Below are 24421 nucleotides of genomic sequence, written 5' to 3' on the forward strand. Positions count from 1 at the left end.
ATCAAAATGATAAAACTGGCAAAAGAATCGAACGAACCCCTTCAAGGACAAATTGGTGTTTTTGCAACTTTAAGCCTACTTATTAGAAATCCCATGTGGTTTGCATTATGGCCAACCATTTGTCAAAGCAAAAAAATATTTTTTTTAATTACATCACACCTCCCAGGCATTGGTTTCTATTTTATTTCAATGTGATATTAAACACCACTCATAGAAACATGCTTTTACATTCTTTAGCTTGCTTTGCTTGTCCTTTTCAAGGCCTCATTTTGTCTCACTATTTTGATGGAAAAAAGAAATGACAGAGTAATATTATGTAATATAATCAATTCAAGTCCTATTTAAAGCAGAAATGTCAGTTATTATTTGTTTTTAGCTCTTCACATTTAATAATTTGCTGCTTTTCTGTTCCATATCTTTGTAATCTGACTATCTTTGGGTTTTGGACTGTTGGTCAGACACAACGAGACATTTGAAGATGCCACCTTGAGCTGATATTTTGATGAGCCTTTTTCTGCAAGTTTGTAGACCAATCAACAATAACAATGAACAGATTAACTGATCATGAAAATAGTCCTTAGTTGTTGCCCTACAAACGAGGAATATATTAACCATGTTTTTCCCAATTAATTTGAACTCAACTGTAAATGATGGTGTGGTGGGCCTGGAAGGGGCTTAATTAGCCCCAGCTGAATCAAATCTCTGATTGTCCCTCCCTAACCCAGATAAAAACCCAAGCAGGTGACCAGACGAGGGACAGAGGACGGCGTAGCAGGGTGGCTGCTAGACACACAAAGACACAGAAATTGTGGAGTATTTTTGGGTTGTTTGTATTAGGTGGAATAAACACCTTGGAAACCTTACGTCGGCTGACTGTTGTCGTTCGTGCTGGAAAGAACCCCCTGGTGATGGCGAGATGCTTGTCACAGATGGATTTCTGTTTGTTGCCTGTAATTCAAAGATCTGCTCGAACTCTCCTCCTCGATAGACACGTTGTCTGCAGTGTTAGTAAACGCACACACCTACATGCCTAACAATGCACATGTAGTTCCTGCATGTAAAATGCATGAACAGTCTGTGGCTGACTCATTTCATGTCTAAAGGGGCTAATTTCACCCTGCAGCAGGCCTCTTCCCCCCCCTGTGCTGAAAGGTGGAAGCTGCTCATCAGCCGGCCAGGCCACCTGGAGGCATTACCCCTGAGCCTGCTGGTCTCTTTTTCTTTCATAGAGAGACATCAGGCTACAAATGACAGTCTCCAGGGGTCTGATTGCAGAAGCAGAGAGGCAGGGCTGCAGCTGCTGCGACTGAAGTGTCAGCCATGATTGTTATCAGAGGGATCAGCTGCTCATTTTTGCCCCCGTGAAGCTGCTGGCCAGCCATTCAGCCACTTGTCATACACACACACACACACACACACATACATATATATAATGGCAGTCATACCTTGGCATAGTTTGTCGTCTTGATGAACCATTGTGTGAGTAGCTTCTGTTCCACCAGAGCGCCAGACCTCCAGGAGCGCCCGTTTTCATCCACCTGCTCATCAGCCAGCACCGTCTGATCAACGGGGTCCCAGTTCACCACAGCCTGGATGACACACACATATTAGCACACAAATGCAGACAAACACTCGCGCAGAAAAATTTAAAAGCAGCGCTCGGGAAGAAGCTTGGATTTAATCGACAGACCAAAGGCTTATTTTAAAGTCGTGCCATTTCATTACACATATTCAAAAGACTTCTATCAGGGTCTTTTCTTTTCAATTCATTCATTTTCTTCAAACAGTGACGGGTGAGCTGCCTCAATCATTTCTCTAGCTGTTAGGAACCTCAAACGTAAGTCAATCATATTATTCTCTTCAAAAGAAACCGGGATAGGCTTTAGTGTAAAGGCCATTCCTACCTCTTTCTGGTACGCCAGTCCTGCTTCAAAGAGCTTGATGAACAGATACTGCGTCCACCTGTAATAGTCTGGCAGACAAGTGGTCACTTCCTGTCAGAAAAAGGTGCAGTCAGGTCAGCAGTGTAAAGAGTCAAGTCACACACACTCAAAAAAAAGAGCAAACCAAACCTGAGAGCTGCCAAACTCTCTGGTTGATGCTCAATTCTTCATCAGTTCTTGCTCACCCGGTCCCAGTTGAAGCAAAGCCCGAGGCTGTCCAGCTGCTCTCGCATGGACTGAATGTTACTGAGGGGGGAGAAAGAACAACAAAGTTGGGGGTACATTTAAACAAGGGCTACTTATAATAACAGATATGTTACTTCTCTGACCTTTTCGTCCACTCCTCTGGGTCGAGGCCTCTCTCAATGGCTGCATTCTCAGCTGGAAGTCCAAAAGCATCCCAACCCATCGGATTCAACACCTGTGGACGCAGTTTGTGGCTCTGTATTAGCGGTCATTAGTGAATCAACAATTATTTAGTTGTTGTTTTATCATACAAAAAAAGAGCAAACAGTCTCTGTTTCAGCTTTGTGAAGATTTGCTGTATTTCTCAGTTGTTTTTTTTATTGTGGCAATTTATAATTTATTTAGTGCAATTTTGAGTCTCCCAAGTTCTGGCAAGTTGCGACGGGCATTTATTGCTATTTTTTTACATTTATAGACTAAACATAGCCTGTTTAAAATAATGATAATATGATTTCTTATATGTGACAAGATGATTTATGCAAACAGTAACACTAAAAGACAAAATATGTCATTGTAGGAGAAAATTTATTCAGTGAAACATTGTTTGGTCGCCTAAAATGCAGCACACAAAGATCTGTATATGAAAATGTGCTGTTCCCTGCTGAGATTTCAACTCCATCACGCATTGTGTTTAATGTATGCAGACTAACAGCTGTTATATAATGCAAAAGCAAGCGGAAAGAAAGGTTAAACTTAGAATGGCAGACGAGGATGTGACAGCTTTGTATTAGCCCGCATGCTGCTTATTAAGTTGTTTTATACACACTTTCCAAAACACCACCGTCACTTTCTTTCTATACCCCAGTTCTCCCTCTGCCCCCCCCCCCCCCCACACACACACACACTTTGTGCCAACATCTATTTTGTTGCCCCCACCTCCAAAATACACCGTCCTTGACAAACACTTGACAGTGCACCGCTCTCACTCATGTCTTTAGCTCCTGTGCTATGTTTTTCTGCTCACCGAAAGAAAACGAGATGAAAGCACAGGAGTAGAAGGCGTGAGCAAAGTAGAGGAGAAGCAGATTGACAAGGAGTCGAGGACTGGAGAGGATCATTGTACGGACTCTAACGGGTCTGATGTTTCAGACGAATTGGTATCCTTGGTAACTGCATGGGCCTCATTTGTAAAGCCGAGTGCAGGATGGTAGCAGGCTGAGAGCTCAGTGCAGCATACCACTGTGACTGCTCAGTAGGAATACAGGCACACTGCGAGCGAGGAACCCACCTCAGACAGCCTATGTAAATAAGAAAGCAGAAGAAGAAAAACATGCAGCCCATTAGGATGGATGTGCTACTGTTTATTCAGTATACTTAAAGTGAGACCGTATTCATGAGACGCTGACACGGGAGACCGGCTCCGACGGACAGGCTGCGTTAGTGAGCAATAAGTTTAGAGAGAGCGGCCAAGGCAAACGATCTGTCCGCTGGTAATAGCTCCACTTATCCTTGTGTCCACACAAAGTGTGAAGCCCGGCCCGACTCTTTACTAACCTGTTATCACGGAGTCGGTACATTTCAGAGCATGAAGTGACAGGAGGCGGTGAAAGATGGACGTGGGAGTCAGTGTAGAATGATTTTATGACAATCTGTCCACTGTCAATGTGAAACAAATCAGTGCCAACCACAGACAGATACATGCATCCACAGCTCACTGGATGACAAGGAGGACAGAAGAGCTGGAAGCCTCTCTGTTATATGCAAGTGTCCACCCACACAGCTCCAGCTAGAAACTGTCCATCTGTGGCAGCTTTGAAATGCAACTTCAGAAACTGACAGTTTCCCTAATCACACGAACTAATTTCATTGTTTCAGAATGACTAAATAACCTTGTTATTTAAGTGCAGCAGCAACTGCAGAGCAGAAGCTCTCATGGTATTTATCCAGCCAGACAGTTTTGATTTAGATAAAAAGTTTGATATTTTTTATTCCATTTCATGCTGACAGTTTGATGAGAATGTTGGTAATAATGTTGTCATGTCATTAAATTCAAGTTTAAATGAAAGCATCAAAGAAAATTTAGAGACATTGTTTCACATGTCAGGAAACGGAAAGCTTATTTGCTGGATGAAAAAAAATGTATACCACATCTTAGCTTAGCCTCAGATCAAAGGTAACACAATCTAGCAACATGCACCTATTCATCTCACATATAAACATATTAATTCTCATTAATTACAAAATTCATTAAAAAGCTCTGGTTTCGCAAAGGATTATGTACTAGAATAGGCTGATCATAGGGAGGTGAGCTGCTTTCCCCGATTTCAGTCTTTATGCTAAGCTAAGCTAACATCCCTTTGCACAAGCTTCATACTTATAGTATAGTACAGACATGACGGTGGTATCGGTATCGTCAGAACAAAACAAATTCTTAAGTTATCAAATTTTAAAAAGAAAAAAACAATGGAGATAAACAGGATTTTATTTGTCATTTTCAGAACATTGAAACATTAATCAAGATTTCGTGCACAGTATTTTGATATGACGAAGAACGAATTGGGGGTTTTAAAAAAATGTGTTCGTCACACATGAAATACCCCTTAAAGCCCAGAAAATCTACATCGGCAGAGAGTAACTCTCTTAATTAACTGTGAGCATAAAGCAGAACAGTGTTCACTTTCTGACAGATGCTGAGACTCCTCGGCAGGAAGTGGTTAGCAGTCATGTGAAACCAGGTTTTTGTTCAGGGAGAACGCAGACAGTGGAAGAGGGGATTCTCTCTGCAGATGGGAGAAGATACACACCATCTACTGTAAAATCCACCAGGATCAGAAAACACAGAGGAGGGGAGACGATTGTTACACACTAACATTTTGTCTGGGTAAAGACAGAGATGGCTTGTACTCGTGCTCACCTCTCATTGCGTGATCTTTTACTCGTCGTTTGTTTCTTTGCTGTCGATTTTTGTTTGAGAAGCTGCATAAAGACGCTTTCCTCGTACACCTTGTACCTTGAAAACAAAGAGTTTTCTTCTGTTGTGCGAACAGAGACTAAGCACAAGGCTGAGATGTTTGTGTCACTGCAGGCGCACAGTCCGCCTGACAGACACTGGTCACGGCTTCATCACCAGAAGCCGTTTAGGGGAATCAAACTGAGCGCTGAACATCGATTGTGCCGCTTTGATCTGAAACCTCGTCGAGTCAATAACTCACTGAGTAGCTGAGATCAAGAGTTTGTATTTTACTTTATTCACACCTAATTTCAACCATAAAGACAGGCCTCATAGAGAAGATCAGAATTACCACGGCAGGTTTGAACCCCTCTATTGTCTCAAGTTCTCAGCTTATAAGAAAGACGACAACACTTTCTTACTTTTGGGCCGACTTTGTTTCTGAGGTCCAAGGTGTCATAAAAATATCTCAACTCAAAGAGGATCAGGGAATCGTTCAAACCGAGTACAACTACAGAAATAACAGCTGTTTGTTTCTACAACATGAAACTACAACCTGTTTTATAATTAGGTCATTGTATGAAAGAGATCGAGCTCTTAATATACTGGTACATAATGATCACATATTTGAATCAGCCCCTCTCTAAAACAGTTTAAAATAAAACAGATTTTTTTTTTTAAAGAGAGAAAGATGATTAGATCTTATTTAGCTATCACTAATAAATTGGCAGGTGAGTGTAGAGTTCAAATGAGCAGTGTATTTAGTCTGAAGGAAGCAGGCGTGCAGCCATACAATAGAAACTTCAGTACATGTATAAAACAAAATTATAATTACATGCTCTCAGCGTGAAATAAACTTTGGCCATCTAATTGAAAGAAAGTGGGGCAAGAAGGTATTGTTATGCTACTAATTATATTAATGCGGACATTATTACCGCGTAAGCACAACTCCTGTTAATAGCTATGAAGCATCACAGTTCAGACATGGAGTGTAAACAGAGAGTCCAGCTGCGCAAACACAGCTGATTTTAATTGTATTATTAATAAACTGTTGTATAAACAACGGCGATGTGGAGCAGAAGTAAACAGAAGAGATCAGGGTCACAGTGCACTGAGTGGTACACTGTGAAAGGGACCATCATACTGTCAATACTGTTATTATGTTTGGTATCAAATAAGGGGTGCTCCATTAAGTCTAAATAAAAGACTGACTTGTTGGTCCTGTTTACCAGCAAAATGATCAATAACAGTCAAATCAAATTTATAACATATAACCCGGAGAGGAAAGTGGATTGTCCACCAGTAATGGTCGTTCGCTACAGTAAATTTGCACCCCAAAAGTACTTTTAAGGTTGACACATTCTTGGTAGATTTGTGTTTTGGAAGAAGAGTCGGTTTACTATACGTCAGAAAAGAGACAGAGATAGTAGAGCCTTGTGGTGAGGGGAAGATAACAAAGAATAACCCAAACACAGGCATATAGTTAAAGGTAAAGGCTTTGAGTCATAATTGGATCATTTTTAAGAGACACTTATTTGAAAAATCTCCATGGATTGTACTCATTGCATCAGTCGTTATCTATACGAGAGCTGCTGATTTGATTTTGAGAGTCATCGCACAGGAAACATTCAGTTTCTTTTTGGTTTTAAGCTAAAGCAGTAAATAGACTTGAAAGAAGCCTGTCACCTTGAGTCTATGTTCTCATGTCAGGGTGACATTAGTATCATGATGTTCGGTAGCGAAGTGCTGTGAGGTTGAACTCAAGGGTTTTTTTAAATGTTTTTGCAGCAGTGGTAGAGTTTCTGTGCATTTTTTTTTATCACTGCCGGTTGGTTTAAGGCTACTGCAATAGTTTCAAAATCAACCCGAGGTCTATACGTAGGATGCAACGACTGGAAAAGATTCTTTATCAAAACAGGCCAGACCCACAAATTTACACACTACCTTTTTTTTCCTGGAAACACCAGGCGGCAGCTGGAGGGAGGCGAGGAGTGGATCTGACTGAGAACTCCCACCATGCCCATCCACCTACAACGGAAACCTGACTGCACCCCAGGCCTGTCGATCAAACCAGGCATATCCCCAAACATTATGTCTATCAATGAACATATCTAATATTTAATTAACTATGGAATCGTTTTTAGAAGGAACAGAACGCAGATCAAAATGAGCATATGTAGTAAATGACACTATAATCTATAATGAAATGTATTGACTTTTTGAATGGAAGTGTATTGGAGCCAGAGGTTTTCTTTTAAGACAGCCTCAAGTGGCCGTCAGTGGTATTGCCCTTTAAGGCACTTCTAAGACTCTTGAGTCTACTCCTTTTTTATATACACAGTCTATGGCTGAAACATTAGCAGCTAAATGGGTTCCAGTCACTGCTGCTGGGAGTGCAGAGTGGGCTGACCTGGCTTGTTTTCGGGAGGAGAGAAGGAAAAGTAAAAACACATCTACTAAAAGCAGACATACCTGATGGCCTCTCATTCTCTGGAAGTGAGCAATGGTGTCACTGATGGTATACACTCGCACGTGGCCCATATGCAGCCGGCCCGATGGGTATGGAAACATGGAGAGGACATAAAACTTCTTCCGGTTGGAAATCTGGGGAAAAACAAGAGAGTATTATGATAATGTACACTGTTGTAAGAAAACCTCAGGACACGTGAAAAAAGATCATAAAGCTTTAGACCACAATAAAAGAATGAAGTTCACAGTTTCCTCCATTACCAGTCTCATTGTGTGCCCGATATGCTTTCAACAGCAGTGAACGCCACCTCAAAAATGTCACATTGTACATAATAATGACAACAAATGCAAACCACACCCTTCCTTGAGTTGGAGCAGCTGACTGGAGGTGGCGGTGATGCAGCCTCTCCTCTCCATCCTCTCCTCTGCTCTCTGTGTTGGCGTTTACCCGCAGACAGCGGAGAGGGCAGTTGGAGACGAGCTGAAGGTAAAGATGACGCGACGAATTGTATTTTGTCCCTCGTGACATATGTACATACTCGTGAATGCAATATCACAAGAACACGTTAAGGGGCTTTCTTAAAATTTGGCACAAACATGTACTTGTCCCAAAGACGAACAGCTTAGATTTTGCCGGTCAAAGGTCACCGTCACCTCACATCAGTTACATTTTTCTGAATGCGATGCCACAATAAGGAGAAATTGTGTCACTCATCTTTTGTGTCCACCAATAAACTACTGTGCTGTTGGGTAACTTTGAAGCGTCCACATTTTTGAATTTGTAACTCCTTTGCAGCAGCCTGCATATTTGATGCGTCGGCAAATGTCAATTAGCTTTATTGGTAAATGATCTGCACTTATATAGCGCTTTATCACCTTAGCGATCTGAAGGCACTTTACCGTTTGTCATCCATTCACACACTCCCAGTGCTCACCTGCCATTAAGTGCAACTGAATAGTACCGAGTAGTTTGAAGTTATTCCACTGGCACGTTTGCACGAATACAGGTTCTGGTATCTTTTTTTTTTACAAGTGCACAACAGCACCGCTGCTGGAAAAAAAAGCCATGAGGAGAAACACTGAGTCTGGCTCCTGAATGATTCTTGAGTGGGGGAAAAAAAAAAAAAAAAAAAGCCGCATTAAACCAATGAGGTCATGACAGGAAGAATAATCCATCACACAAGGAGCGAGCTCGCTGACTGACTTCTGGCTCTATCAGCATCTGATTATAGTATCATAATCTAAATGGTGGCAGCGCAGATTATAGATGCTTTACGGTCACAACACTGTTACCACGGCAACACAGTAAGTGCCTGTTACTCCCAACTATACATGATTACAGGAAACTTGAGTCATGAATTTTTCAATAAATTAATTAGGACCAGGGTCCTGTCATAAATGCACTTAATCACTGTCAGCCGGTCCCAGACAGCCGCACGATCAGACCATTAGGATATATAATCAGCCAGTAATAGCGGAGAGGATCATTTGGAAGGATGCTTAACAACCTATTAATCAATTAATATTAAAGATTTGTCAGATAGATTTGTCCAGATAGATGGATGCAGTCTCACTAAAGATTTAAAAATATGTATTTTTTTTTTAATTTTAGAGCAATACAATTTTCATCAAATCACTAACGACAACAAAAACATCCGTTTTTATAAACGTAAGCTTGTTTTAATGCAGAGTTATACAAAACAAGCAAAATGGCCAACTAACATTAGAACATGGAATAATTGTTAAGAAATTGGTTTCTGAGCAAAGGGACAGCTAATTGAAAGGCATCAGGACTAATCAAGCCCGGCTGTTAGCCTGGTCTGGAGCAGGCTAGCTGAGTCAATGTCCATGTAATTTATGTGGTGCTGCTCCCATGAAATCGAATCATAGCTGAATTCAGTCAGGATAGCTGGACAATCCCAGCTTAATCCCTTATACAGGTTTCGTGAAACAGCCCTCTGACCAAAAACAGACTTTCTTCACAGCGAAGTTGTGACTTGTCAAAAGCACATTTGAAAAAAGGTTCATCATCAGCTGCTCATTTCCATCAAGTTTCACAGTAAACCAGTGAATCAACGTCTGCGCTTTTCCTGCAGCAACATGCCAAATAGTTTGATGTCAGTGTGGACGATAAATTGTAAAATGTCCTGCCTCAATTGCATATCTTTGTCTCAAGTGTTTGATAACTACATTTGAGGGATCACTCCAAAAAAATGTGTGTTGGAAGTGTATATAATAACAGGAATTTATTTACTCCTGACTATCGGTATTAGCATCGCCCCCGAAAATCCAATATTCGATCGGGATCTAGACAGCGTATCCCAGTGGGATTAATGCTTATGCAAGTTTCTGAAACCAGTATATAACATCATCTTATTTATAACGAAGTCACCAGGTTAAAGACTGCATGTGGGCACGTGGAATAAAGCAAAGCCCCTCGTACCTCCTCCAGCGCATCCTTTCGCCACTGCGCCATAATCCGGGGGTGCCACCATTCTTCCACTCTGCATCTGGTCTCAGTTCGATAGACCTGCTCCCACACTCCTGTCTCGCTGAACAGGGTGCGACTGCTGGGGGTCAGGAGGCGCAGTACTGGACTCAGGGGGGCCCCCCTACTTTGTCCACACCGGGCTGCACACAGGGGATACAGAGCCAACCTTCTCACGGACGCCTGCATGGTTGTGTCTCCTAAAACACGGGAGAAGAGACACAGTAAAAAATCAAATTTAAAAAAAAAAAAGGCAGGTGGCTTGTGGGAGTGTTGACATGCAGGTGAAATACACAGATGGGTCACCTACAGCCAACTACTTTAACACGGGTGTCACCTTTATTTTTCCACAGAGCAGGAAACAAATCAAATGTAAAATGATATCACTGATTTGGTACTGCCGAGATTAGACAATTCATTTGTGAAATTGTGGTAAAGGAAAAAAAAAAAGAGTAGAACAGCAGGATCCCTTTTATCATATATGAGGATTTACTGGTTTTCTCTTTTTTTAATTTCAGATTATATTGAATGTATTTGTATTTTGGACTATTATCAGACAGAAAGACAACAGAGGACAATCACTTTGAACATTAGGACAGTCGGTCAGTTAGCTGATCAATTAACAGTAAGGGTCACATAATCGACAAAGAAAATATTAATATGACTTTTTATGCATTTAAAACAATAACTTTAACAACTTAATTTGTTCTTGTATACAAAATGGTTGTGATTCTACTAAAAGTCACATTTAAAAAAACATGTCCATAAGAGTGCAGGTGACTTGTTCTAAAAACTGTGCCACAGAATAATAAAAAAAAAAAAAAAATCAAACTTCAAGTATTAGAAAGTTGTGCTTTATAACACATTTTGACTTTGTAGTGTTCCTTTCTCCCCTTTTTTTCCTCAAAATATTTTGAGTACAAAAGTTGAAATGTCAAAAATGATGAGAGAGACTTAAAAACGTCTTCTTCATTAAAACAACGAAGCTGTTGTTCACAAGGCGGACGGCCGCCGCTTGGTGTAATGGGAATGAAAAGCTCATCCCATGTGAGTCCATGTACGGAGTCCACTTGTTGGGAACACAGAGTGACACATCTGCGTCTTTCCACGTGATCTTTTTTTCTTTTTTTTTTCCCACCGCTGCTGTTTCCCAGTCTGTGTCCTTCACGCCACGTCACTCCCACAACAGCATGATTTTGTGTAAATAAGATGTTTTATTCAGCGTGAAGTGATAAAGGCTCTGCCTCACTGTGAAGCTCTAGACAGGTTGTTCTTATCAAACCGCCTGGCTACTCGGATGTGAGGATGACAGCTGATTTAACATGATACCCTGATTTCTCTGCTTTAAATGTGCCCATGACTCTTATACTTTGTTTTTTATTACGTTACAGAACATTAAGTCCTCGAACCGCCTCTAGACATCAAGCGGAGAGAACTTCCTACTCCTTCAAGTTTTCACATGTAGGTTGAAAAGGACAAAACACTGGATCATACAACCAGTCCCACGACTAACCGCTTGAAAGAAGCAACATTCAGAAAAGTTTCACTCTCTTTCATGAACGTAGAAGTTCAGATAAACTTTCCTGTGGCTTCATGCAGGTCAGACAGTCGAGGGAAAAGAAAAAAAACAAAGCATCTTGTCCCACATTTGTCCTTTAAACATCGCATCACAACACACAAATATATATACAGTTACCATGGTAACCCAAGATATCGCTACAGTCTCTGCATCCTTGGCAGCGGAGGACCGCTGCCGCTCACCTGACCCGTCGGGAGACTGCGTTCACATCAGTGACGCATCTTGATGTCGGACAGCGAGACCTTTATAGCTGCGGAGTGGAAGACGTGATAATCTGCACTCCGTGACACCAAGTTGAGTCAAAGATGTAAATGAGGTAAATAAAATGATGACTGTTTATCTAAAGCTGTGGAGGACCCACCGGAAAGGTATTCTATGTTATATGGTGTGGAGAGTGTTGTATCTCAAATTGTTGTCCCCAATTGTTTTCCCCGAGTCCGTTGATAGAAGCAGTCTTTTAGGCATTTACCGGTCTTAGTTGATTTTTATTAAGCGTAGTTTACAAGATATCTTGGAGAGCCCAACATCAACCTGAGGTCTCTTTGTTGGATTCTGACTTCCCCCTTTCCGGCACATACACTTATGAGGCGTTACCTAGGTTGTGGCGGGACATTTGCATAGTATGTTTGTCTCAGTATTTTTCCACTGTCCTCCGTTTGAACCACATCCCCCTTTTGATCTGATAGTGAGTTGCACCCTACTGTGACCCCAACGTGTTAAGTTCCTGCATAAGCAATGTGTTCTACAATGCTTACAGTCAGTATGTATTTTGTGCTTCTGTGCTAGGATATGTTTACAACAATACAACACATATATATATATATCATATCATATTACTTACATATAGGTCGTACCATCACTACCAATCTTAAGGTGTAGACAAAAGGCTGTGTATGTAAATGAGAGTGATACTGCTTGGCCAAACCAAAAGGTCACAGTAGGAGGTCTGCAACCTGTGGGGTCACATACAGTTGTTCTTTGAGGCATTATCAGATGGCTGTCTGGAGGACTCCAGGGGGTGAAGGAAGACAACCCCCACCTCCACCAACCAACAAAGAATACATCAATATACATGACTTTTAGTGGAAGACAACCCAAATTATATTGTATTAGCATACAACATATGAGCCCTCATATGCACTAAGCAGATCTATATTCCACAATCCCCCTTTTGATCTCAATTTAAGAGATCACCATTTTGACAGGTATTATTAACCACAAAAATACAAAAAATGCTAAGCTAGATGACATTCACAACTATTACATACGACCTGATATATTTTTCTCTGTCTGTGTTCTTCGGGTGAACTGTACCCGGCGTGGTTGTTCCCTTTTTCGTCTGTTGAGTGCCCTTGTCTAGTTATGGTGCTCCTCTGGTCCCAATGGCACACCTGAAATCTCTATCTCCCATATTATGACACATACTACACCTGCAGAGATGAGTCCCAAGGTCATGAGCCATCTCCAGTCACCCCAGAGACTGGTTCTCTTGTTCATCTTAATTTGTTAACAGAATTATTGCATCAATTAACAGCACAGGTATCAATAGCCAAGCAAAACATAAAATTTATATATGTGGATCATCAACTTGCGATCTTCGAGTGACGTGGCAGACACTTGATGCAAACGAGCCCTCCCTCGTTCGAGTTGGCTGTCTTCTTGCTTCGGATACCGAGAGTATACTGTCTCGGTATCTGAACGTTGAGGGGATTATTGTCCCCTTTGATCCTCTGTAGTATTCTGTTGTTAGTGTCTCTTAGCAGTGATCACGTGACAGGTATGAAAGGAGTTCGAGTCGGTGGAGTCTGTCGAGGTCAGCCAACTGTTTCTGACACCCAGATTGTCCGTGCCTCCCGTACTTGTGCCACCGGATCCATCTCGGTGTTTTACTGCCTCTTGTCATGATTTCAGTGTCTTTTCTTTTTTTATTGGTCTTTATTTTGATGCCTGTTGCTTGTGGTTGCTCCGAGGAGGAGTGTTTGTCTCTGTCCTCACTCTCTCTGTCCACTTCTTGCGGTGCAGACATGGTGCTGGTCTGCTGTATTGCCTCCTTTGCTCTCAGGGTGGCTTGACTGTATTGTTGCAGAGTTTCATCTTCCTCTGCACTGGTAGAGTCCTCTTGCTTCCCTCTCTGGCTACCACACCCAAGCCCTCTCAATCTGTCCGTGATCTTTGCATCTTATAATATCTCTCGTTTTTACTGTGGGTTTGTTTGATTTTCCCACCTTAGGGCTCTCACGGGGCTGTGATGCAGATTTTGCTGTCTCTAACCTAATTTTCTCCCTTACTCTCCCCGTTGTTTTGTGTCCTTTTTACTTATCAGTAGCTTTTGCGTCTGGCGTCATCTAATTGGAATTTCAAAAGCTGAGCCTGTGCCTTTAACAGCTCCTCCTGTTGCTTTTTCCTGTTATCTCTATGCTATCACTTATCTTAGGTTATTCTTGTTTATTCATGTATTTTCTTCAATCTTTAACCCATATTTGTTTGTTTTTTTTTTTTTTTTTTTTTAATTGGCTTTCTTAACCATATTGTTTCTCTATCTTTTTTATTATTTCGTTTTTAACTATCACTATTATTAATTGTTCCCGTTCTTTTATTTATATATTATTACGTTCTGGATTATTCTAGTCATTTGTCTGTTTTAGCGCGATCTTTCAGCGTTAGTTTTACTGTGTTCTGATTTTATTTTTTGCTTACTTCAATTTTTGTTATTTCTGACTGAGATTCTGCCTCTGTTTATGTTATCCTTCTCTCTCAGTAATTTTGTTCATCTGGTCTTTTCTTTTACTCTCCCACACTTGCTGTGTGGCTCTGCCTACTACTGCCATATTATGCAAACTTCTTCTCCTATCCTGCATCTCTTCCTTTTCCTTTTTTAATTTGTTTTTTACTGTTTATTCAACACTACCACACAGTGATAATTCAACACACACGTGGAGATTGAGTGTGAATGACTCCTTTAGGTCAATTTGTGGATCTAGTGAGACAAGCTTCCAGGCTGAATAGATTCAGTCCGGTCTCACTCTAGGGGTCGCCCCAGATACCACAAATCTTTTAATTCACGCTCACTTCTTCACCAACACCACCCTTTGTCCCCACAGAACAAGAACTTGCCGAGACTGGATGTCTCTATAAAACTTGCTTAGTTCTTGGAAGCCACCCACGTTTTCAACCCAAAACAAAAAAACCTATTTCTGAGTTCATACACTCCGGGCGTTTCGACCCAAAACAAAAAAACCTCTTTCTGAGTTCATACACTCCGGGCGTTTCGACCCAAAACAAAAAAACCTATTTCTGAGTGATTCACCGCTCTCCCAGTATTATAACTACAACTCTATTTAACGCTATTTCTGAGAGACGCCGCTATTCCAGTATTAAAGCTACAGCTCTATTTAACGCTATTTCTAAGAGATTCGCTCTCTGAGCTTCGCTACTGCTCTATTTAGCTCTATTTTTGAGAGATTCACTCCCCGGGCATCTCAACGCTCTATTTTTGAGAGATTTACTCCCCGGGCATTTCAACCACTCTATTTTTGAGAGTCGCCGTTCTCTGAGTATTATATTTTACAACTCTTTTTAACTCTCTTGTTCAGATTCACGCTCCCCGCTCCTTCCAACCCATAGAATTCGGGGGGTTCCTGAAATCCCCCCGGGGCCTCTAACCCAGCGCTTGCCAAGGCCTCGTCAGACCCTGGTAGGGTCCGCCACCACCAGGACTTAATTCGGGGGCTTCCTTAATTCCCCCGGGCGTTTCACCCAGCTTTACCAGTGCCCCGTCAGGCCCTGGTTTGGTCCGCCACGACCTGGACTTTACTCGCTTCTCTTCCCGAGAGATTCCGCTCTCCACAACTTTATTTTGCCTTTTTAGCGATTCAGTTTACACAGATTCACAGAGACTTTTTTAGTAGTAGTCAATCGCAGAAATTCAGTTTAAACTCGGTTTTCTGCTTACCTTCGTGCGGTCGACCTGGTCTCTGAGTGCCTGTGCTTCGCTGAATCAGGTCCGAATATGCCTCTATCCCGGACGAGCCCCCAAATTGTTGTATCTCAAATTGTTGTCCCCAATTGTTTTCCCCGAGTCCGTTGATAGAAGCAGTCTTTTAGGCATTTACCGGTCTTAGTTGATTTTTATTAAGCGTAGTTTACAAGATATCTTGGAGAGCCCAACATCAACCTGAGGTCTCTTTGTTGGATTCTGACTTCCCCCTTTCCGGCACATACACTTATACTATAGGAAGAGGCGTTACCTAGGTTGTGGCGGGACATTTGCATAGTATGTTTGTCTCAGTATTTTTCCACTGTCCTCCGTTTGAACCACATCCCCCTTTTGATCTGATAGTGAGTTGCACCCTACTGTGACCCCAACGTGTTAAGTTCCTGCATAAGCAATGTGTTCTACAATGCTTACAGTCAGTATGTATTTTGTGCTTCTGTGCTAGGATATGTTTACAACAATACAACACATATATATATATATCATATCATATTACTTACATATAGGTCGTACCATCACTACCAATCTTAAGGTGTAGACAAAAGGCTGTGTATGTAAATGAGAGTGATACTGCTTGGCCAAACCAAAAGGTCGCAGTAGGAGGTCTGCAACCTGTGGGGTCACATACAGTTGTTCTTTGAGGCATTATCAGATGGCTGTCTGGAGGACTCCAGGGGGTGAAGGAAGACAACCCCCACCTCCACCAACCAACAAAGAATACATCAATATACATGACTTTTGGTGGAAGACAACCCAAATTATATTGTATTAGCATACAACATATGAGCCCTCATATGCACTAAGCAGATCTATATTCCACAAGAGAAAGAGAGCTCAGGCAGTCAACGAAATCAGTTAAAGAATAAATAAATGATTTTCACTTGACACATCGTAAAACGTGATTTTAGCAACAAGATAGTGCTTTTGAAGAATAAGAGTATCACTCAATGGAAGAAACTACAAGCTTTTCATCATGTCGTGGGAATTACACAAGCATGAAGGGAGGACAAGTAACTTGAGGGATAATCAAGCTCCTCTCCTCTCCTCAATATATATTGTTTTTTTAAATAAATTCCCCCAAGTATAAGCTCAGAATCGCAGCAGCCAACGCTCCTCCCTCAGGCTCAGGCTGAGGCTGGGAGAGCCGACCACTCAACACTGTGTGTGCATCACTGTCGGTGCGAGTGGGTGGGCTGAAGCCAGAGACTTGAGCTAATGTTTCTATGGTGACCGGGCTCATACATTCGGGTGTCTCCGATGACGAGTGACTGAAAACTTGTGCAAACAGCCCCGTGGCTCTGCTGTGTGTTCTGCACGGGGCAGAGCGAGGTCCTGTTTCAACAGAAGGTAGTTTTCATTTTCATGTCTAAGACTGCAGGGACACCTCGAAATGTGTTTCAGGCAACGAGTGCCAAAAGTTGCCATCAGTATTTGGTCCAATCCTTATAAGTGTTTACTTATGTATATTATAAGTGTGGACATTGTAAACTTTTTTTTTTTATTTCGGGAAAAAACATTTTATTTTGTGAAAACAAATTTGTAAAAATTGTGAACATTTTATTTTGCAGTAAAACATTTTTAGATTCCAAAAAATGTTTAATAAAATCTATACAGGAACGTAACATACTGTAAATACTGAGATGTGTGATTGGATTGGATATCTGGGATTTTGGTTCTTGTGACTTTACATCAAAGCTTAAATGTCAGTTTCTGGTTTTAAGGACTAAATATACATAAACAGATAATGATTACAAATTACAGTCTGTGTTGAGTACAATCAACAAGATATCCCCAAGAAAAAAATGATTTTGCTACTTATTCATGCTCAAACATTTGATCACATCAAAAGCTTTCACCATGATATCACCGCATTACAGATAGATTGCCCATTAATCACAGGTTTGGCATCTCCTGACCAAACGCCCCAATTCAAGACACTAAACTCCCGGTTCCTCCTGCAGCTTCGAAGCCTGGAGGCTCGTGTGTGTGAACCGGTGAAGGAAAGACAAATTGTTTAGTTAAGATGTAAAAGCAGGTCATTTGTGTTTTGTTATTCACAACCAGCTCCTCTAACAATGACAACAAGGACCGAGTTAATAACTGTCTCTCTAAGTCGATGTTTATATGAGGATTTATTATTCTGCATCATCAGAAGATGAGACCACCGATGCCCACAAATAAGAGGCCGAAGAGACGAAGTACAAACGAAGTGAAGGAATAATAGAAATTCAAATTCAAATTCAAATAGATTAACAGTCTATTCAAATAATGCAACACTATAAAACAATCAACATTTGACTTTGTATTTGGACACTTCATCAACATTTTATAAAACATCTCTGGCCTTTCTGTGTTTCGTCCATTTTGTGTTGCACTTGATACATTTTGTGTCTCGTCTCTCTGAAGCCACATATGTCTCTTTGTGGTCACGTGTGTCTCTTTGTGGTCACGTGTGTCTCTTTGTGGACACGTGTGTCTCTTTGTGGTCACGTGTGTCTCTTTGTGGACACATGTGTCTCTTTGTGGTCACGTGTGTCTCTTTGTGGTCACGTGTGTCTCTTTGTGGTCACGTATGTCTCATTGTGGTCACGTATGTCTCCTTGTGGTCAAGTGTGTCTCTCTGTGGTCACGTATGTCTCCTTGTGGTCACGTATGTCTCCTTGTGGTCACGTATGTCTCTTTGTGGTCACGTACGTCTCTTTGTGGTCACGTGTGTCTCTTTGTGGTCACGTGTGTCTCTTTGTGGACACGTGTGTCTCTTTGTGGTCACGTGTGTCTCTTTGTGGTCACGTATGTCTCATTGTGGTCACGTATGTCTCCTTGTGGTCAAGTGTGTCTCTCTGTGGTCACGTATGTCTCCTTGTGGTCACGTATGTCTCCTTGTGGTCACGTATGTCTCTTTGTGGTCACGTACGTCTCTTTGTGGTCACGTACGTCTCCTTGTGGTCACGTACGTCTCCTTGTGGTCACGTACGTCTCCTTGTGGTCACGTACGTCTCTTTGCGGTCACGTACGTCTCCTTGCGGTCACGTATGTCTCCTTGTGGTCACGTATGTCTCTCTGTGGTCACGTATGTCTCTTTGAGGTCACGTATGTCTCCTTGTGGTCACGTCACATCTTTTTTTATGGTGGTTTTGAGTCACACTTTAGTCGTTTCACATTTCATTGTCGCCATGTTGTGTCTTTTGTTGTCGTTGTTTGACTGTCTCGCGTTGTTTGTCTTGTGTCTCTTTCTGCAGCATCATATTTCTGAGTTCAGACCTGGAGCTCTCTGACTCTACGTAGTAATACGTCCTGGGGCACGAAGTGGGACAGTAAAGGAGTTGACAGGTTTTGGATTTGAAACCTTTAAGGCCCCGATGACATGAATCTGATCCACATTAAACGTCTCGTCTTTGTTCTTTCACACAGCAGAGCAGCTTTCAAACACGAGACTAACAGGACACCTCTTTACAACCGTCAATGTCTGTTTTTGAATGTACTTACTGTCTTATCACTCGGTCCTTTGTTTCCGCGTTGTGGTTGTAGTGACGTAAAACCGATAATCCATGTTAAAAAAAAAAAAAAGAAGTCAGGTCCCGCTTTACAAACGTTGAAGAAAAAAAACTGTTTCTCTGGATCACGTCTCCACTACAGGCGCCGCCATCTTGGATTTCAATCAACTTTATCAACACGGCGAACGTCGACAAAGACAAACCGGTGTCAGTTGAAAATGTTAAAAACAATTAAAAAAAAAAAAGTTTACGGGACGTAATCTAATGTCAATAAATATTCCTCTCTCCATTTTACATGACAACGCTGTTTGTTTTGCTCTTCCTCGCTCCTGACTGAATAAGGTTTAATTTTGACTCTATAAACATGTGCGTGCGTGCGCGCGATCACAGATGTTCAGGTCAGTGAGTGACGCTGTTACCGTAACAACCGTGTAACCCCCCCCCCCCCCCCAATTCACCCATTCATTAGTTTTCATTTTAAAAATCCAGACGATATAATTTAATTTCAGCCTCCAGACACAGAAAATTAGTCTGAGAAGAGATTTTCATTGGAAAAAATAAAATAAAATAAAAAATAAATAATCGAAATTTAAAAATAGTTTGTGATTAATTTTCTGTCTAAATCTAATCTAAATCTAAATCTAATCGACTAAACGTTATAGCTCTAAAAAAAATAAATAATTTGATGCAAAATAGAGGCTGCTTAAGTTATAAAGTGTGCAGAAGTGGATATTTTTTACAAGCTGAAAGTCCAAGTGTTGTTCTTTGATCTGTACGGTATTATTAAATTATTTCTTGACCATTCATAAAGCCATTTGTAACTTTATAAAAGGTGAGCTTCCATTTCAGAATTAACAGAAAAGCTGAAGCTATTCTTCATAACTTTCTTGTTTGTTTGTTTTAAAGTGTCTTTTTATGTAAATCAAACCAAAGTGATCACATCCAATCATAAATCAATCATCTCCACAGAACTAGAGTTACCATGAAATCTGACTGAGAGAATTCCATGACACAGATTCACTGCTGGCAGCAGGACGAACACCGTATCCTCAGGAGGGACTTTGATTTCTAAGAGAAGCCTTATTTCTTTGATGCCAATTTCCAGCGTGAAGTGATTGCTGACTGAAAAAGAGCACCTCTACTTATTCTCATCTTCATCACAGAGCAGAGGCAGTGAGGAGGAAGAGGAGGAGGTGGAGGCAGCGTCTCATCAGTCTTCTTTTCTACGAGCTCTCTCCCTGTGGGTCTCACCTTTGATCTGACACAGACAGAAGTGAAGGAGGGGAGGGGGGAAGTCAGAGTCATTGAGAGAAGAGAGAAAGGAAGGTGAGATATCATTAGCAGGAGATGAAGAAAGTTCTTCTGTCTGACGTCAGCGAGCTAAACCTGGGGCTTGCTGTCGTATATCAGAGTTAAATGGGCGCCTCTGCCCAGGGCACAACAGGAAGTGGCTGAAGAGGAGGAATGAGGGGGAAATGGGCTTCTGATACAGTGGAAACGCTAACTCTCCAAAGCCCGAAACCAGAGTGTCCCTGTGGAATAAATCTGATACTCACCTCCTCACCACTGTTTCAGATGGAGTTTCTGTTCAAAACGGGAATTTCTGATAAAAATCTTGAAAAGCAAAACTGACGAATTTTAAAGTATTTGAACATTGACATTTTAAAAGTAAAGCTCCAAGCACAGATAACCAAAGTATAGGTTGCATAACTACATGATGAGAGAAAATGTTGCAACGAGGATAAAAGGTAACTTTTGAAGGTCACCTTTCCCGATTTAGAGTCAATGAAACTGTTTGAACGAGACCAGGTCTAAAGCAGTGGAGCATGGTAGGCACTGTGAATATGAACAGGATGGTACCTTTACTCATCTGATGACACACGTGAACGGTACGAATTAGAGGGTTCTGATGATCAGTCTGAACAAATTATAAATTACAGGTCTTTTTTATTTGAATTTCTGTCATTCCACAGAGGAAGAAGGTTCGTAATCACACAACAAAGCACAAAGGTCAGGGGAGTTGAAGACCCGGCACACTTCTTTGGTCCACCCACACAGGAGTGTCTGATTATTTTTGCCTGATTAGATCTTCTGTGATGACCTACAATACCTTCCCATTCATTGCCGTGTCAAAAAAAAAGGATGAGGGCCATTCACTTCAGGTTTCAAATTTACACACCCATCCAAGGCTACAAACTTTAACAAAGGATATTGTGAGGCTTGGCGTGACAAAAAGACGCACATTTCCTTATAGGTCATACAACAAACTTCATTAGATGGAGGTTATTAGACATAGTGGGGTTTTTTTGTTTTGTTTTTTTTACCTAACTTTATAACGCAAAACCATTAGACCAACGTGTAACTCCGACACGCTACCCTCTAGTGGACAGGTGAGTGTATTACATGCTTTGCAACATGCCGGTTGTACATTCTACCATAAACATGTTTGCACCTGTCGGAAATGGGCTTTATTGAAATCAGACAGACTCTACAGTGGGGTGGGAGAGATTACACACTACTGGTTGAAGAGGTTTTTTACAATAATGCTCAGCACAACTTCAACCTGAGCACCGTCTAATTTGCCAGAATAAATTCAAACAGCAGTGTGGGCGTGCAGGGCTTTACAAACACAAGTTCATTTGTTAAAAATGATAAAAGTTTTATATTTTAGAAAATTCCTTTATTCACTTTCTTGTTCAGAGTGAAATACAATAAATACATCTTACTCTATGGACCTTTTTCATTGCAGCCATTTTGACTTGTCATTGTAGGGAAAGCACAGGAGTGTTGACGATGGCTGCATTCCTCGTTGAGGTGGTTCTTCTTTTCTGCATGTTGGTTCGTGTGTTTTAGCGGGACAATTAATGGAACTAAGCCATCAAAAGTACATACATATACATGCATTACTGCTACAAGTCTAAATGTCTGCCATGAAAAAGGTCTATCAAACATAGTTTTATATAAAAACATATAAAGAGGGAGTTATAGCTAGTTTGCCTGCCAACACCTCTAAACCTCACTAACTCTATCTTGTTTGCTTAATCCATACAAGTAGTCAGATTTAAAAAAGAAGGATTATGTCTTCCTAGATAATCTCCGGATCACATTTATTTGCCAGTTGCCTGGCAACATGAACAAACAACATTACAATTTGAATTCAAATATCACAAAATGGTGGAGTGTGTGGTGGCCTGTTGATGAAGATAAAATGCATATAATTGCAAATTGCTTGTCTCTAATCTGGTTGATGACCTTCAATGCGCGTCGTAGCCCATCTTTCTGCTCATACTTTGTGTCTGTATAATACCAAAAACAATGAAACTAAATCCTCATGAATAAATCTAATGCAGATTATTTAATGTTCATGTTGCTGCTCATATTTCAGCAGACTGAAATTAACATAAAGTCTCACTGTGTGATGTGAGGACAGTTCTTGGTGAAATTTGGCTGCTCCAGGTCAATATTATTTTGAAATAATGGTCCTCTAACACCATGACATTTAAGTGAAAAATGGTAGGTATCATATTACAGGAACAGATGGAGGCTCGGTGTCCTCGGGGAGCATCTGAGTGAATAAAGTCAGTTTGTTGCTGGAAATCTGTGGAGAAAAGAGACTCTGAAATAAAACATGGAATCAGTTCTGTGAACGGCTCGTCCTGTGCCTTTTTGCCAGCTTTGTCTCACTTTTTTCGATATCTTTCCTTCTAAAAACTGTTTGGCATCCCTCTTCATTTTATTGGCAAAGTCTTTTAATCAGTTATTTTTGGTTGCATTAAAGTTCTGCATTTTTGGACTGCCATATTGTAGTTTCAGGTACAAGCAGGCCGTCTGTGGTTTTTCAAATAAATCACTTTTGAAAGCAACCAATCATCCTCTTTTTCCACTCACATCCGCCTCCTTGTTCCCACCATGACAAACAACCCATGGTAATCACACCGTCTCTCTGTTTCGCAGGACAATTGCATTTCACCAGCAGAGAACCAGATGACAAACGACCACACAGAGCTGCCGGAGCAGCAACGTGTTCACTGGAAAGCAGATGAGGAGAGTTGGGGGCTGACTTGTCTTTACCTGTCCAAGGTGACCTTTCATACCAACGGATGTGTGATTCACAATCCACATCCGCCTCAGTGAGAAGCGGGCCGGCGGTGCCACAGAGAAGCAATCTCGTACCATCTCAGCTCCCAGAGACCGACGACGAGAAGGCTGATAGGTCTCTGCACGCCGCTGACCGTGTTTCAGGCAGCCTGATAAGTGTGATTTTATTTCTAGGGGATACTTCACTGACAGCCCTGTGTGTCCTTCACTTATCTTTGCTCATGGAAGACTAAGGCCTCAGAGAGAAACGTGGTGGCACAGGAGAGATGAGGGCCTTTGCAGCTGGAACAAGATTTCAAACAATCTGTTGGAGGTTCCCTGGCAGCATCACTATCCATCCTGATCTTTCCTGTTCTAATTTTCTTCCACATCCGCATGACTTTCACTCATCTGAGATGAAAAATGCAGATTCTGCAACACACAAGCTGCTCTGCGGAACTCTCTCTGACATCCCTCTGGCTCCCCATCGTCTTTGCCTGATATCAGAGCAGCTCCTCAACAATTAATGCTGCTAATTAGCGCACAGCTCCTCAGTTCTGCAGACCCAGATCCATGTGCAGTCTCATGATGCACTCAAACCGGGGAATGGGGTGGCAATCTGATTAAGATTCGAATGCAATGACTTTCCAAATTGTCATCTTGTTGTGACCTCAAGTTAAAATTCAATTTCTACATGTGTTCATTTGAATTGCTCTCATTTAAAGGCCATCAGTGTGACAGAGACTTCAGGAGACCTAATGCAGGAAGAAATGAGACAAATCTAATCAATATATTGACTTGACAATGTCCAGAAGGCCTGTACTGAATGGGAATAAGAAACACGTTCATAACTACAGAACTGAAGCAGAACTATGAGATGCTTGTACTTTTTCTACTCCACTATGAACTGTGAACACGTCACACCCATCTTCATCCTGACAGCACAGATCTCAGCAATCATTCCAGTTACAAAGTGGACACCCAAAATTAGTCTCAAGTTCAATATCTGACCAAATGTGAAATATGATCACAGTCTCCTCTTGTGTTCAATGGTCACTGTGACCTCATGTCATAGTGACCTTTGCCCACCAAAATCTGATCATCATATTCCCAAGTTGACGGGAGTTGTGTTCTTCATGAGTCTAGGACATACGGACAGACAGACGGACGAAAACATAATGCCACAACTGTGCCTGTCACAGACGCATTAAAACAAACAATAAATCCATTGAAACACATCG

General features: G+C 41.4%; 1 protein-coding gene across 1 annotated transcript in view; it reads right to left on the minus strand.

Annotated features, from left to right (window-relative positions):
• The window catches only part of lars2 (leucyl-tRNA synthetase 2, mitochondrial), a 39579-nt gene extending 20250 nt beyond the window's left edge, over positions 1-19329 (minus strand). The window contains exons 1-7 of the mRNA XM_069693256.1: positions 19096-19329; positions 9992-10236; positions 7552-7683; positions 2273-2364; positions 2129-2189; positions 1905-1994; positions 1446-1589 (exon numbers count right to left, since the gene is read on the minus strand). Of these exons, the coding sequence (XP_069549357.1) occupies positions 1446-1589; positions 1905-1994; positions 2129-2189; positions 2273-2364; positions 7552-7683; positions 9992-10225 (753 nt within the window). The 5' untranslated portion in view covers positions 10226-10236; positions 19096-19329. The remainder of the gene's footprint in view (positions 1-1445; positions 1590-1904; positions 1995-2128; positions 2190-2272; positions 2365-7551; positions 7684-9991; positions 10237-19095) is intronic.
• Positions 19330-24421: the final 5092 nt, after the last annotated feature.

Source organism: Brachyistius frenatus, unplaced genomic scaffold (genome assembly GCF_029030835.1).
Source record: "Brachyistius frenatus isolate BFR_SWC_R1_liver_20210118 unplaced genomic scaffold, ASM2903083v1 Contig_14, whole genome shotgun sequence".
Taxonomy (NCBI): domain Eukaryota; kingdom Metazoa; phylum Chordata; class Actinopteri; family Embiotocidae; genus Brachyistius; species Brachyistius frenatus.